General features: G+C 37.3%; 1 protein-coding gene and 1 long non-coding RNA gene across 3 annotated transcripts in view; one reads left to right on the top strand and one right to left on the bottom strand.

Annotated features, from left to right (window-relative positions):
* LOC128649455 (clathrin light chain A) overlaps positions 1–9,957 on the bottom strand; it is a 125,584-nt gene extending 115,627 nt beyond the window's left edge. For both annotated transcript variants that reach the window (XM_053702732.1, XM_053702733.1), the window contains exon 1: positions 9,621–9,957. In XM_053702732.1, the coding sequence (XP_053558707.1) occupies positions 9,621–9,798 (178 nt within the window). In that variant the 5' untranslated portion in view covers positions 9,799–9,957. The remainder of the gene's footprint in view (positions 1–9,620) is intronic.
* Positions 9,958–10,159: 202 nt separating this feature from the next.
* LOC128647967 (uncharacterized) lies at positions 10,160–14,866 on the top strand. Its single transcript, XR_008400470.1, has 2 exons — positions 10,160–10,402; positions 13,162–14,866. It is a non-coding gene; the product is annotated as an uncharacterized LOC128647967 (long non-coding RNA).
* The last annotated feature ends 685 nt before the right edge of the window (positions 14,867–15,551 follow it).

Raw genomic sequence — 15,551 nt, 5'->3', positions numbered from 1 at the left:
AGGCAAAATTCAAGCCAGCCATGTGGAAAAAACTAGGCCCCAATAAGTTTTATCACCAAACATATGTAAAAAACGATTAAACATGCCAGCAAACGTTTTAAAATACACTTTTATAAGAGTATGTATCTCTATTAATAAGCCTGATACCAGTCGCTATCACTGCATTTAAGGCTTTACTTACATTACTTCGGTATCAGCAGCATTTTCTAGCAAATTCCATCCCTAGAAAAATATTTTAACTGCACATACCTTATTGCAGGAAAACCTGCACACTATTCCCCCTCTGAAGTTACCTCACTCCTCAGAATATGTGAGAACAGCAAAGGATCTTAGTTACTTCTGCTAAGATCATAGAAAACGCAGGCAGATTCTTCTTCTAAATACTGCCTGAGATAAACAGTACACTCCGGTACCATTTAAAAATAAACTTTTGATTGAAGAAATAAACTAAGTATAAAACACCACAGTCCTCTTACGACCTCCATCTTAGTTGAGAGTTGCAAGAGAATGATGGATATGGCAGTGAGGGGAGGAGCTATATAGCAGCTCTGCTGTGGGTGCTCCTCTTGTAACTTCCTGTTGGGAAGGAGAATATCCCATAAGTAATGGATGATCCGTGGACTGGATACACTTAACAAGAGAAAAGTGTATTAATATAACTGTGTTGGTTATGCAAAACTGGGGAATGTGCAATAAAGGGATTATCTATCTTTTTACACAATAACAATTCTGGTGTTGACTGTCCCTTTAAATTAACGCTCCCCTTGTAATCTAGCCCTTACTAGTCATACTCCAGCCCTCATATGTCACTAACAAGTCAGAATCTAAGGTTTTACCAATCTGAGGTGAATCAGTGATTGAGCAGTGGACTAACCAAGGTACTGAAATACTCATACTCTGCCCTGTTCGGAATGTGCAAGCGTAGAAATGAGAAACACAGCTTTTGTTGATATGTCATGTTTACAATAGGACAAAAAAAATAAAAATGGCCAATCCCTGAAATCCCCTTGCCAATGACCCAAGCACCCCCAGGTGTACACAAACCACAAGTTGAGAAACTAGGTTGTAGATAATCCATTTATATAGCCCACCTGTGAGTGTTTTGGCAACAATGTATAGTTTTGCTTATTTTCTTAAGAAGATTGTGCTGCTTTTCAGACTCCTAACCAAGCCCAAAGTGTCAGATCATCAGATGTATACAAAGTTTTGCTTTCTACTGTTTGTGTAATCTGTCTTTTCATATGCAGAGGGGGGGGGGGTCTGTTTTTCCTGCTTTCCCAGCCTCCGTCACTGGTTTTCCCAGCCTAACCTCATCAACCAGTGCTATACTGGGAGCTTCTAAGAGTTTTTAAAAGGTTTTATACTGGATTTTCAGATCCGTATCTTCACATAATCTTTAAATTAATGCAGTTATATGAAAACTGGTGTACACAGTCCCTTTGCTTTGTTCTCTTAATATTGTTTCTTGAAAAGCATACCTAGGTAGGCTCAGGAGCAGTAATGCACTACTGGGATCTAGCTGCTAACTGGTGGCTGCACAAAAACGCCTCTTTTCATTGGCTACCAGATGTGTTCAGCTTGCTCCCAATAGTGCATTGCTGCTTCTTCAACAAAGGATACCAAAAGCACAAAAGTAAATTGAAAAATTGTTTTAAATTGTATGCACTGTGGAATCATGAATCAAACATGTGAGTTTCATGTCCCTTTAGTACCATTTAACATAAAATAGCAATGAGTTCAAGTCCACAGAACTGTATATGCAAAACAAACTTATTGAAGCATACAGACAAGTGAATGCAACATTTTGGGCTCACAAGCCCTTAATTGCGCATGATTAAGGGCTTGTGAGCCCGAAACGTCGCATTCACTTACTTGTCTGTATGCTTCAATAAATGTTTGTTTGCATATACAGTGATGTGGACTTGAACTCTTTGCTGTATTACCTTGGGACCTTTGCTGTGGACCCCAGTCCAGCGTGCACTACCCAGGATTTAGGGTTCTCTCAGGTGCTGAGCTAGGTTTGCTTTTTTACTTTGATTTAACAGAAAATTATATGATATTGCAAAGTAATTCACTGCCTCACCAGGCTATTTTATAATGCATCCCAGTTAACAAAAAAAAATAAAAAATCTGTAGAGAACACAGCATGGTGTGATTTAACCGTTTACCCACATTGTGTATAAATTTAACACAGTGAAAAAGGGAAATAGTTTCAAAATAAAATACAGTTGTGCTCATAAGATTACATACCCTGGCAGAATTTATGATTTCTTGTCCATTTTTCAGAGAACATGAATGATAACAAAAAAACTTAACACTCATGGTATTTGGTTGAAGTTATTTATTATCAATCAACTGCGTTTACCCTTTTTAAATCATAATGACAACAGAAACTACCCAAATGACCCTGATCAAAAGTTTACATACCCTGCTGATTTTGGCCTGATAACATGCACACAAGTTGACACAAAGGGGTTTGAATGGTTATTAAAGGTAACCATCCTCACCTGTGATCTGTTTGCTTGTAATTAGTGTGTGTGTATATAAAAGGTCAATGAGTTTCTGGACTCCTGACAGACCCTTACATCTTTCATCCAGTGCTGCACTGACGTTTCTGGATTCTGAGTCATGGGGAAAGCAAAAGAATTGTCAAAAGGATCTTCCGGAAAAGGTAGTTGAACTGTATAAAACAGGAAAGGGATATAAAATATATCTAAGGAATTGAGAAGGCCAATCAGCAGAGTTCAAACTCTAATAAAAAGTGGAAAATGAGGGGTTGTGTTGAAACCAAACCACGGTAAGGTAGACCAACTAAAATTTCAGCCACAACTGCCAGGAAAATTGTTCGGGATGCAAAGAAAAAACTAATAACTTCAGGTGAAATATAGGACTCTCTGAAAACATGTGGTGTGGCTGTTTCAAGATGCACAATAAGGAGGCACTTGAAGAAGATAGGCTGCATGGTCGAGTCGCCAGAAGAAAGCCATTATTACGCAAATGCCACAAAGTATCCTGCTTACAATACGCCTAACAGCACAGAGACAAGCCTCAAACCTTCTGGCACAAAGTAATTTGGAGTGATGAGACCAAAATTTAGCTTTTTGGCCAAAACGATAAACGTTACATTTGGAGAGTCGTCAACAAGGCCGATGATGAAAGGTACACCATTCCTACAGTGAAACACGTAGGTGGATCGCTGATGTTTTGGGGATGTGTGAGCTACAAAAGCACATGAAATTTAGTCAGAATTGATGGCAAGATGAATGCAGTATGTTATCAAAAAATACTGGAGGAAAATTTGCATTCATCAGCCCGGAAGCTGCGCATGGGACGTACTTGAACATTCCAACATGACAATGATCCTAAACACAAAGCCAAGTCGACCTGTCATTGGCTACAGCAGAATAAAGTGAAGGTTCTGGAGTGTCCATCTCAGTCTCCTGGCCTAAATATCATTGAGCCACTCTGGAGAGATCTCAAACGACGTGCAGTTCATGCAAGACAGCCCAAGAATTTACAGTAACTGGAGGCTTATTGCCAGGTAGAATGGGCAGCTTTACCATCTGAGAAGATAAAGAGCTTCATCCACAAATACCACAAAAGACTTCAAGTTGTCATTGATGTTCAAGGGGGCAATACACTGTATTAAGAACTGGGGTATGTAAACTTTTGATCAGGGTCATTTGGGTAGTTTCTGTTGTCATTATGATTTAAAAAGAGTAAACACAGTTGATTGATAATAAATAGCTTCAGCCAAACACTAATCAAGAGTGAAAGAAAAAAGTTTGTGTTATTCATATTCTCTGAAAAATGGCCACGAAATCACTAATTCTTCCAGGGTATGTAAACTTATGAGCACAACTGTACCTCAATGAAATATTTTTTTTTATTTTTAACATACCCCTTTAAAAGGAAGACAACTTAGTACAAAACTATCTAATCCTCTTAGATTATCAACCGTTTAATTAACATAAGTAAAGGCAGTAGAGGTCACAGATATAAACTGAGGACTGAGCAAGTATTTATAAATAAGCTTTCAGAGTAAATAATGTACTGTACAAAACATCTACATACCTGATGAGGTTACATCTATACTTGCATATGTACTCTGCTAAGTGAATTTACTGTAATCAGCAGCCTAAAACATTTTTTGAGAAAATACAACCAGCAAAATAAATCTTGGGTTGACTAAATATTAGGGCAGCAAAATTAACCAGAATATTTAATCTTTCCAGGCCAGAAACATTGCACTGTTTAGTTAACCCTTGATTGCCTGGAAAAAAGCTGACATTTTTAAACCACGACTAGGTAACACTTGTACCAATGATTTAAAGGGCCATTATAGTCAGAAAAATACATGCTCTAATTTGTTGGCTAATGTAATTTTATATTAGTGAATTAATGCTATATTGCAAAGGGGGTCAAGCAAGGATCATCGATGCACCTTTACCTCTTGCAGCAAGTAAGAAAGCAGCCTTTTTGATAAAAAAAAACAAAAAAAAACAACTTTTGTTTTTTTCACAGCCAGAGCAGCTTCCCCCACCCGTCATCAATGACTAATCTGGCTTCCTCCAATCACGGCTTTCCCCCCAAGGGAGTCATTGCCTGAGGCCATGCCGTAATTGGAGGAAGCTGGGTTAGTCATTGATGACGTGTGAAGAGAGAGGATCTCTGGGTAGGGGAAGCTGCTTTGGCTGTGAAAAAACAAAAGGTAAGTTTTTAATCAAAACGGCTGCTTTCTAAACTTTGATGAATGAAAGTGCCCCTGTTTTTAAATAGTATTTTTAAAAACTAAACTTTCATTCATCAAAGTTTGCCTTCACTTTAACTCTCACAGTTATGCATCTCTCATGCCCGTGTGTCATGTCTGCATGTGGCAACATACCACTTATTGCTGACCCAGCAAAGTAAGTTGTAATCCAGTAAAGCTCCATCATAGTTGAAAAATTATATGTGCTAAGTTGTTAGAGCATGTAATTTTAAAAAAGCAACCCTGTAGATAGCTGTACAGCTGGGTCATGCGTCTAGTGCTGCTCATTAGGTCAGTGGCAATTTACACTCGGGACGAGCACTGTTCTACTGTGTGTTATGATAGAGCGTTAAACAGGCCACTGCCAACTCTAATCAAGTTTGGTTTGAATGCTGCTGCTCAGGGAAAACACTGATTATATTAATAAAACTGCTTCTAATAAAAAATATTACATTTTAGTATGTTTCTTTTCAAAACTGAAATAAATGCATCATTATGTCCCTTTAATTTTATTGCTGTCCAAGTTGCCCCTTTACTTCTTTGCTCCTTCCACAATTTCTCTTCTCCGTGGTGAACATCTATTCATTAAAAAAATCTTTAAAACACATACACCATATTTTAGCATATAACACAATACAGCCCCCATTTATTAATATACAAATTCTCCAAACAGGGAACCTATCCATTTACATTCACGGAGGGCAAGGCAAAATCTGCTGCCAGCATTTATCATTGGACACCCCAGACCCAACTCGCTCTTAGTCCGGATGATTTTAGATGTGAGGAAGCAGCATTGTACAATTGCCTGCTTAACTTGATGTTGCAAGCTTGCGTGACAGCGCTTCCAAAGCTTTATAAATGGAGTTCTATTCTGCCGATAAGTGGCCTAAAAGTTATTTGTAACTAATTTGCCAATTATATATATTTAATAGCAAAGGGCACCTCATGCATGTTTAGTGAACAATTTAAATGGTACATTGGACAAGTTTTGGAGTATGCAAATTCTGAGGGCTCCATGTACAAACCACCGTGAGCTGCTGCTTCCTGCAATGTAAGAAGCAGCCTCATTATCATACTTTTCGCCACCTCTGAGATGGCAAAGAGAAATCACCCTGAACTCACTTGCTCGGGGTGATTGACAGATCCTCATCGGAATGTGTAATGATGCCTATGGGCCAGAGAACAAACAGATCCGATGCCCGTATGCAGCGAAGGCGTTCGGACAACTTCTCAAGTTGAGAAGCTTGTCCGGATTCCGCTTGTTACATGGGGCCTGAGTGAGACTGAGTTTCATCTTTTGTACTGGGTGTACTTTTGGAAGGTAAATGAGAAGCTTATAAGAGTGTTTTATTGCATCTATGAGGCATTTTACTATAAATTTGTTAGTTTTGTTTTTTTCCCCCCAAGAGATATCCTGTGCTAAGAAATAAACATTTTTGTTTTTATACTTGAGGAATGTGTCATTGTTCATCAATGTGGGAATGAGCTACGGATCCCACTTCATGATACTTTAGAAAATCAAACCAATCCGCTTTAACGTTAAATTTACTTGCCTTTTCAGTCAAAATATTGCGCTTTCACATGCATGACAGAAATTTGTTTTACTGTCCGTTTGTGTTCCAAAATTCGGCTTTTGTCAAGTGATTTATTATTATATAAAAGCACTGTAACTGCAAACAATCTGGTTCATCAATCCTACACAATATTTCCTTTAAAGTTAAACCAAAATCCCATGTACCATCATGTTATGAATATTTGTGACCATATGCAAACTGAGGTGGAGAAAACAACAAATAGCCAGGGATAAGCAAATCTGTTTAAAATTTAGGAGCCAGGGGTAAAATTTTAGGAGCCAGTGGCTTCCTGGATCCTCTTTTTTCGACCCCTGAAAAAAGCTTCCATAAAAACAAAAAGGTTTTCAAAAGCAGGTTTCAAAATTGTCATTGGGGTAAATAAATTGATATGGTTTGATAATATAAAACTGGTGGAGACAAATAAGTTTTATATTTTGGAGAAACTAGTCTGGGAAAGACATTAGTGAACTTCAGAATTAGTGGTGTCCAATTCTTTCATCTCACTTTTTATTTTATTTTTTTGCTCAAGTGAAAGGAGAACTCTGAAAACAGGAAGGAAATGTGGGCAGATATGATGGGAATTCTGGATTCCTTATCTGCCTTCAAAATCATGTTTATGTATTCTTGGCAGGGAAAGCAAACAATTTTTATTGTTCAAAGGAAACTAAATAATTATTTCACACATATAAAGACCCATTTAAAATGTTAAAATATTTTTGCATTAAGAAGAAAAAAAAATTATGTAAAAACTGTTTCTGATTTTAAAAGGTAACAGGAAGTGCATGACAGGGTAGGGTACCATAACTATTAGTAATCTTAAAGGGACATTATACATTAGATTTTTCGTTGCATAAATGTTTTGTAGATGATCCATTTACATAGCACATACAGGTTTTTATTTGTAAAAATGTATAGTTTTGCTTATTTTTATGTATGCTTAACTACGGCCTGAATCGTCACTAAGTTAAGAAATAGAGAATCCGTTACGGGCAGAGGAAAGAGGGATTGTATGAACACATGAAAGTGGAATTATTTTTAAAAAATTAAGCGTTTACTAAGACTTTCATGAACTAATGTCCCCATCTTTAACTTCAACATTACTAATATTGTTAAAAAAAAAAAAAAACACAACATTAAAGTTTACATTCACTTTAAAGCAGGGCTTGGCAACCCTAGGGAGCCACTGGCTCCTAAGACTGCAGGTGAAGCTGAAACGCGTCAGCCAGTTTGATCGATCGTTTGAGATATATATATATATATATATATGTATGATATTTTAACTTGATGAAGATACTTCTACAATAAACATATGTTTATTCACCCCTTCTTGAAATGATTGGATGGTCGATTACTCTGGGGGTATTTATTCCTAGTCGAGCTGGGCTGATACCTAAGGCTGATGCCTCTCTGCTGGGCATGACCAGGTTTGACTGATCGAGGCGATCACAGTAAGGAGCAGCGGCAGCACCGACACGCTACAATTTGGGGCACACGTCTGAAAGAGCGAACCACAAGTGACGGACTGTCTGTGACAACAAGGATTTAGAAGAGGTATGAACCTTTAAATTTCATTCCCAGTGACCGGACGGATGTGATTCTATGTGCAGTGTATGCCTAGATGGGCTGTATGTGTGAGACACTATGCTCTAGCTGCTGGCTCTCCCCGCAAAAGGAACCGAGGTAAAGTTGCTCCAGCCAGTGAAGACTTGATATCTCTAAAGTTCGCATTAACAATAAAATTAAAATATGACTTTAATTCTTTTTTTTTTTTTTTTTTAAAGATAGTAATTACTGTTTATTGTTACTTTATATCCTTGCATTTGTCATTATAATCCATGATTGATTGTCATGGTAGGCACGATCATGAGAACCAATAATTTGATTACCCCTGTGGGAACCAAACCCCTTTTGCCGTCGTCACGCATCCATATTTCGCTTGCTTTAGACAGCTCTTCCTATAACGTTCTCTGAAGCTTGTGCACATTTCGCGCATGCGCAATTACACATTTCTCTGACTTTGTCATTCATGTACAAAATAAGGTAGTGACTATGTGATGCTGCAGTTCTGTACACAACGATAGTATTCAGTGAATGTAATCATTCATTGAATACTATGTTGCCAGACATCTGCATCGGGGTTTGACGCATGTGCAGTGGTTACCATCGCCGGGAGCGCGCATTGCCACTACGTAAACAGCGGGTGGGACCGCTGTATACATAGGATAGAATAAGACAAGGAAATTGCGAGTGGGAGGAGCTAGTAAATACAACGGACGAAATGTACTATTATAAATATAAAATGTATTACACATTGTATTAAAAAAATAAAGTGGCGGTTTGTTTACTATAGTGCTAACCTATTGAATGATAATTTCATATCTTAAAAAATTTACATTCACTTTAAAGATGGTCATTGTCAGACTCAACTTTACAGACAGTGTTACAAGTTACAACTGTTATTGGAACATTTTATTCATAATATTGACTGTTTACTGTCCGCATGCACATAGTACTATTGGATTGCTAATCAGTTATTGAATGTATTGTCAAGAATAGCGACCCTACAGTACTGTGTTTAACCCCTGCAAAGGGATTAAACACACAGTATAAGTGCCGCAGAGCACTGCTGGTCTGAGCAAAACATCCTGGTTATCCAAACAGCAGCACTAGTTGCACATCTGAGTAATGCAACTAGCAGTGCTTATTGGATTAGCAACAAGTTCCGCTCGGGACCAGCAGTGCTCCTCGAGTTCTGAGTGGCACTTCAATTGTGTGTTTAACCCCTCTACAGGGGTGATAGTATTAAAATTAAATGCTATAAAGGATAAGAGAATGTAATTTTTCGAACTATAATGGTCCTTTAAACACATACCATTAATAGGTCACTAGAGTTAAAATTACATGCTCTAGCGAATTCGGAGCTTGGTATGTGTTACTATAATGGCCCTTTAAATGGCTCTCAATTACCCTAGAAATTTGGCAACCACTAATTATATTTTCAGTTTTACAACATACATATTGAGCATTCATACACATATACGAACATACAAAAAACACAACCAATCCATTATTTGACGCCATTCATTATCAAGCTATAGATGACATAGGGTAAAATACGTGATTGCACTGACAACAGTTTAACACCACTCAAGGAGTAGATAAGTCCAGGTCTATTTACAGAAACAGGGCACAAGGGACGATAAGGATAACGATGTCGCTACTGATGGGTCACCACAAGTATGAGAGGTTACAAATCCTATTACCGACTGTACAAAGCACCGCTCCATTCTTCTCACCTGTCAAATCACCGGACTGTAGCCCAGTGGGCACATCCCCACTGTCAAGGATGCTGAAGCCCTCGTCATTCTCAATACCAGCGATCTCACTTTCCTGCTGAGCCAAGAATGCCGCGGCCGGGTCCTCCTCTGCAGTCACTCCGTTACCGACCGAACCGAACATATCAAATTCCGCCATAATCAAAAACAACAGGGGAAAATATAAAAACTCAGAGAGAGTAAATTAGATTGTTTGGTCGGGTGCGTTGTTTTAATCAACACCTCTGCCCGAACCCCTGACTCTACAGAAAGGACGAAGATGGACCGGAAGTGACGCGAACCGGGAAGAAGAGAGAGGGTGTAGGCAACTAGGCAACGTCAAGTCAACACAAGCGGAAATGTGTCTCTGTCAGCTGTTCCTTGTTGACCAATAGAATGCAAGGAAGATGGTACGGGCCAACCAATCTGTAGGATACATTTGAAACCTCATACAGTTGTACGCATGCCTTGTATTTTATTGCTTATGTCATACATTTTACATTTTTTATTTATAGAAATTAAATGCTGGTTATGGTCAAATAAATGTGTGCAGCAAATGGTTTAAAGCCTTTTCGGACAAAATGATTTAATTACATTTTTGTAACTATTCTGAATGTACTAAATCCAGCGTGCTGGGAATTTATGGCTCTGCTTTCTAAGGACACTTTACAAGCACTGTTGGACAAGGAAGCTTTCTCCACCACTTGCTTTTTTACCAGGCACTAGAAAATAAACAAAAAGAGCAGACGTGTTTCCATGCCCAGGTTTGCTTCGCTTATTTAATATCTGATCCCATAGAAGGCCAGGCACTCTCAGTAGAGACCCCCGTATTTGCACCCAATTTGCCAGGACTGACCTCTATTTGTTTATTCACTTCCCTTAGAAAAAAACAAACAGTTTAAACTTTCTACTGAGGTAGAAAAGGCTTGTCACTATCATTTTGTTAGCAGAACTTGCATTGTTTTGGATTATGCTATCTCTCCAAAAAAGGACAGTTAGGGAAAGAAATATAGCAGGATTGGGTTTGTAAAGTGAGTAGTGCGTACTTCCAATTCTCAGAATTGGAAAACCCACTATTTCCAGATTTAATTTACAAGCAAAGGGGCCAAAAAAATCATTAGAGTACATTACATAGTTGTTTTTGTTTTTTGCTAATTAAACATTTCATAATTCGGTATTAAAGGGCACGTTCAATTTGATCATTCACTTAGATATTTGATCTTCTATTTTAATCAAGTAAACAGTCTGTATTTTTATATCTATAGAGCTCATACCTAAGAATGGAGAAGCAGTGTTCAGTGAAATGATACTGCATACATGATATATATAGGTAAAACAGTAATAATTGTAACCTTTTTGTTGCTAAACAATTTGAAACTCATATTTTAGTCTTTTGTACTTACTGCATTTAAAATTTCCTTTGTAAGTTACACAAATAATACCCAGATTTATTTTTGGCACAGAAATTATTTCACCCATTTTTACATTGCATCAACTCATTTAGACCTGATCAAATTCACTGAGCATGGTGAAAAATAATAAGATAACAGACATCCCAACCTGCAAAAATTCATTTCAGGGAGGTGGCTTCACCCGCTACTGCGCCGCCGCCACCTACCCCCCTCACAGTTATATATTAGACACCTTGAAACCCTAAATAAGATAGAGACTTATCATCAAAGTAGCTTTCCACTAAAGTCACATTAAAAAAAAAAGTAGCTTTATTGCACAATAAACCTATTTTCCAGTGATCGTACGCTTGTTAAATGCTTAAATATTTTAGAATACGAAGTTTAAGTGCAGTAAATAAGGTAGTATTTGTGTTTTATTTTATTAAAATCAGTGGGGGCTTTTTGGTTACTGATGCATGCTTTGAGGGTTCTATAACGTCCCAGCAACTAAAGGCATTCCTTAAAGAAACACTTTTCTGGGTTTGGGCCACATTGGATCATGGTACTTGGAGTTTCAGGGAGATTGCATTCCATTTGCTGAACTTCAGGGAGAGTTTGGATGTCTGAGATAAGTAGATAAGTATACAAAAAATCATTCTACAAAGTTACAAAATGTAATTATTGTTTACATTCTCCCAGTCCTCTCATTTACTTTGATAACGTTTTTGTTATTTGTGCAAAGATCTAGGAGCCCTGACATCAATAATATATCAAAATGGGAGTATTAGTTATTGCCAGATGATTATTATTACTGTTAATGTCACTTGATAGCTATTAGGGCATGCAACTTCTTATTTTTTCAGAGTTTAGAGGAGAGAAGGGACAACATGATAGAAAGCTTCACATATATGAAGGGACTTAAAGTGGAAGCTGAAAGTGTTTTCCATAAAAAAAAGGTGTCACAATCGTAAGTTAGTGGGTAGTGGGTTAAAGAGAAGTGTGAGGAAATATGGGCGGTAAATTCATGGAATAAATGTCCATTAGAGGTGCTATGCTAAACAAAAAAATGCCTGGGACACGCATAAGGCTATTCTAAGAAATAAGTACGTTTGCATTGCACAAGTAATATGGATAGACTTGATGGGCCTTTTAGTTCTTATCTACCTTCAAATTCTACGCATAATTAAGGCTATTCTAAGAAATAAGTACGTTTGCATTGCACAGGTAATATGGATAGACTTGATGGGCCTTTTAGTTCTTCTCTACCTTCAAATTCTATGTTGCTATGTTGTAGCTATTAATTAAAAAAAAGCATACACTATTATCTCAAGTTGTGATAAAATTTGTTGATTAAACTCACATTATTACAACATATTTTAAAAAGTTGTTGATTACAACAAGGTATAAAAATGTTCAATGAACCTTATATTACTTCAATGTAGAAGAAATGCTGTTAGTCGTAAATTACAACAACGTATGTTAAAAACATTGGGCTAGATTCATAAACAATTATTTTCATTCTTCAGGTAAAATCCTGTTTGAAATTCATTGCAGCTTATTTCATCCTTTCTAGCTGTTTGCTAGTGGTCATTACCTATAGTTGTGTTAAATGGCCCGATAAATATCTAAAAAAAACAACCCAAAATACATGATATCTCAAAAAATAAACAAGTGAACCAAGAGAAACCCTGAAAACCAATAAATACAATAGCAATGATTTTGAAACATTTTTACAAGCAGGATCTGTAAATGTGTGCCAATGTTAAATATTTACATGTATGTTTCTCTATGTTTAAATAGTCTTGCTGGTTTACTATTTTTGGAATATATTCACATAAGTTTTGATGGTGTATTTATTTTAAGAATTGTTATGCCTTTACATAGCAGCCAAACAATGGGTACTTCTTTACCTCCGAGATGCAAATGTACATAGTTGGTCTTACAATCTTATGGCAATTCGACCCTAAGGGTATATGGCCAGTGCTCTGCCCTCAAAAACACATCCTGGGTTGGTTGAAGGAGGAACTGGCCAAACCAGTGATGTATGTTCATATATATTATTTTTTCTCCTGTGATCTTCTCTCAACAGTCTCTCTCTCACTCTCTCTCTTTCTCTGTGTTTTCAAAAATAGAAATGTTAACAAGGCTGAGTTGCTGAAGACAGTTTAATGTCAAAATTCATACACCATGGCAAGACTGAGCACAGTAACAAGGCACAAGGTAGTTAGCAAGGTCCCTCAAAGGCAGAAATTTCAAGACGGATAGGGGTTTCCAGATATGCTGTCCACGCTCTTCTGAAGAAGCACAAAGAAACCGGCAACAATGGGGACTGTATACGCAGTGGTCCGCCAAGGAAATAGTGCAGCAGTTGAAAGAGACATTATGCTTACTTTTCTTCACAATCTGAAGATTTCCAGAATGAACCACTGGGATACTGGTATACCCATCTACTGTCCGCAGTAGCCTGGTCAGAAGTAATCTTCATGGAAGACTTGCAGCCAAAAAGCCATAGCCCCAATGTGGAAACAAGGCCAATCAACTTAATTATGCTAGAAAAAACATGAACTAGGGTGCAGAAAGGTGGCAGCAGGTTCTCTGGACTGATTATTCAAAATTTGAAATATTTGGCTGTATAAGAAGGCAGTTTGTTCCCAGAATGGCTGGAGAGGGGTACAACAATGAGTGTCTGTAGGCAACAGTGAAGCATGGTTCCTTGCAAGTTTGGGGCTGCATTTCTGCAGAGTTGGGGATTTGATCAGAATTATTTGTCTCCTCAATGCTGAGAAGTACTTTTGAATCATGCAATACAATCATGAGGCATCTGATTGGTCCCACATGTATTCTACAGCATGACAACAACCCCAAACAATACAACCAAAGTCATTAAGAACTATGCTCAGCTTAAAGAAGAACAAGGGGTCCTGGAAGTGACAGTATGGCCCCCACAGAGCCTTCATCTCATCATAATCAAGTCTGTCTGGAATTACATGCTGAGAGAGAATTACTGGAGTCATAGCAATCATGAGATTTGTGTGAAACTGTGGTAGCCCAGCAAGAACAGAGAGAGGTCTTGATAAAAGATAATATGAAAAACTTGACTAGATGAACACAACGAGAAGCCATGTAGCAGTCCCTATAAGAAATCAGAGAGTTTTGGATTGAGTCTAGAGCCCAAGCAACGGGATCAAGACTGGAAAGAGTGCACTTGGGAAGCACTTCCGTCCCTGATTGTAATGAATAATAAACTCACATTCAGGACCAGAAACTTTGTATTCCAATGAATTCAATTAAAACATAACTTTTATTTGAAAAATAGTTGTATAAAATCAATGTGTGTGTGTGCACTTTAAAAACACATAGGAACTGAGTCGCAAATATTGGTTGGTAATAGGTTCAGTAACCTGATTGTACAAATATTGCGGGTGCCTTAAAGAAGTCCACCCCAATATTGAGTGTTGTTTGTATTTTGTCTTGGTGCAACAGTAATGGTAACAAGGGGGTTAAATAAGTAGGTATAAAGATTTTGTTTGACAATAATTGTCTTATCTACAGTCAGTGCAGTCGGACTGATGTAGGATTATAGCAATATGTACTATCACACAAAATTAAGTAAACTGTATCCTAACATCTATCACCCCATATAGTGTTCTGAACTTGGGATAGACTGAAATGTATCAACTGGGGTTCATATACTGATTGTATATTAAACACTGTATAACAACATAGTTGGAATAATCCAATATCTAATAAGTCTGTATTACGTCTTGTTGGGAAATATGATGCTGGTAGTAACCTGAATTACACGTCAATCTGGCTTTAAATAAAAAGGAAATGAGGCTCCTGTGTAATATTTATTACTTTGTGTTATAATTTATTAGTGTATTGGAACATAAGATTGTAAGCTTATTGCAAATACATCTGATATATTGCGCACTGGTGTGTAAAACGAGTCAGAATAACGCTTTATTATTGTATAATATATAATGCTTAAAGTTAAATTAGTGGCTGCTAGATTTGAGATAATAATCTTGGACGAAATTTAACTACAGCTCTTGTGTCTCAATTCACACCTGTGCGTTTAGTGGCAGGACTTGTTTAATAAATATTGTTATTGCTTCTAGGTTGTAAACAAACTCTAGATTGTGCCTTATTTAGGCTTGTAGTGCTTGCAAACCTCTAGGTAAGATAGGTGTTTCTCTCGTATACTGATTGATGAAAAAGGTTTATGTAATGCCTTATTTTGACATACAAAATGTATGAACCTCTCAGTAAAGTTTTATTTATCTTACAAAACTAGTGATAGCTTGATAGCTTGCTATGTATGGTCTTTGCTTCCCCTCTTTAACAATTTGGTATTAGGATTGCAAATTATGCGTCTTGTAGCTAGTGGTTATAAATAAATGTTGGTCTTCTGTACTGCCTTATAAGACAGGGAAGATAGGGAATGCAATTTTAAACAACTTTCCAATTTACTTTTATCATCAAATTTGCTTTGTTCCCTTGATGGTATTTTTGAAAAGCT

This window comes from Bombina bombina, chromosome 2, assembly GCF_027579735.1.
Source record: "Bombina bombina isolate aBomBom1 chromosome 2, aBomBom1.pri, whole genome shotgun sequence".
Classification (NCBI taxonomy): Eukaryota; Metazoa; Chordata; class Amphibia; order Anura; family Bombinatoridae; genus Bombina; species Bombina bombina.
Note: the sequence above shows the minus strand (reverse complement) of the source record. Positions and strands in the feature narration are given on the sequence as shown.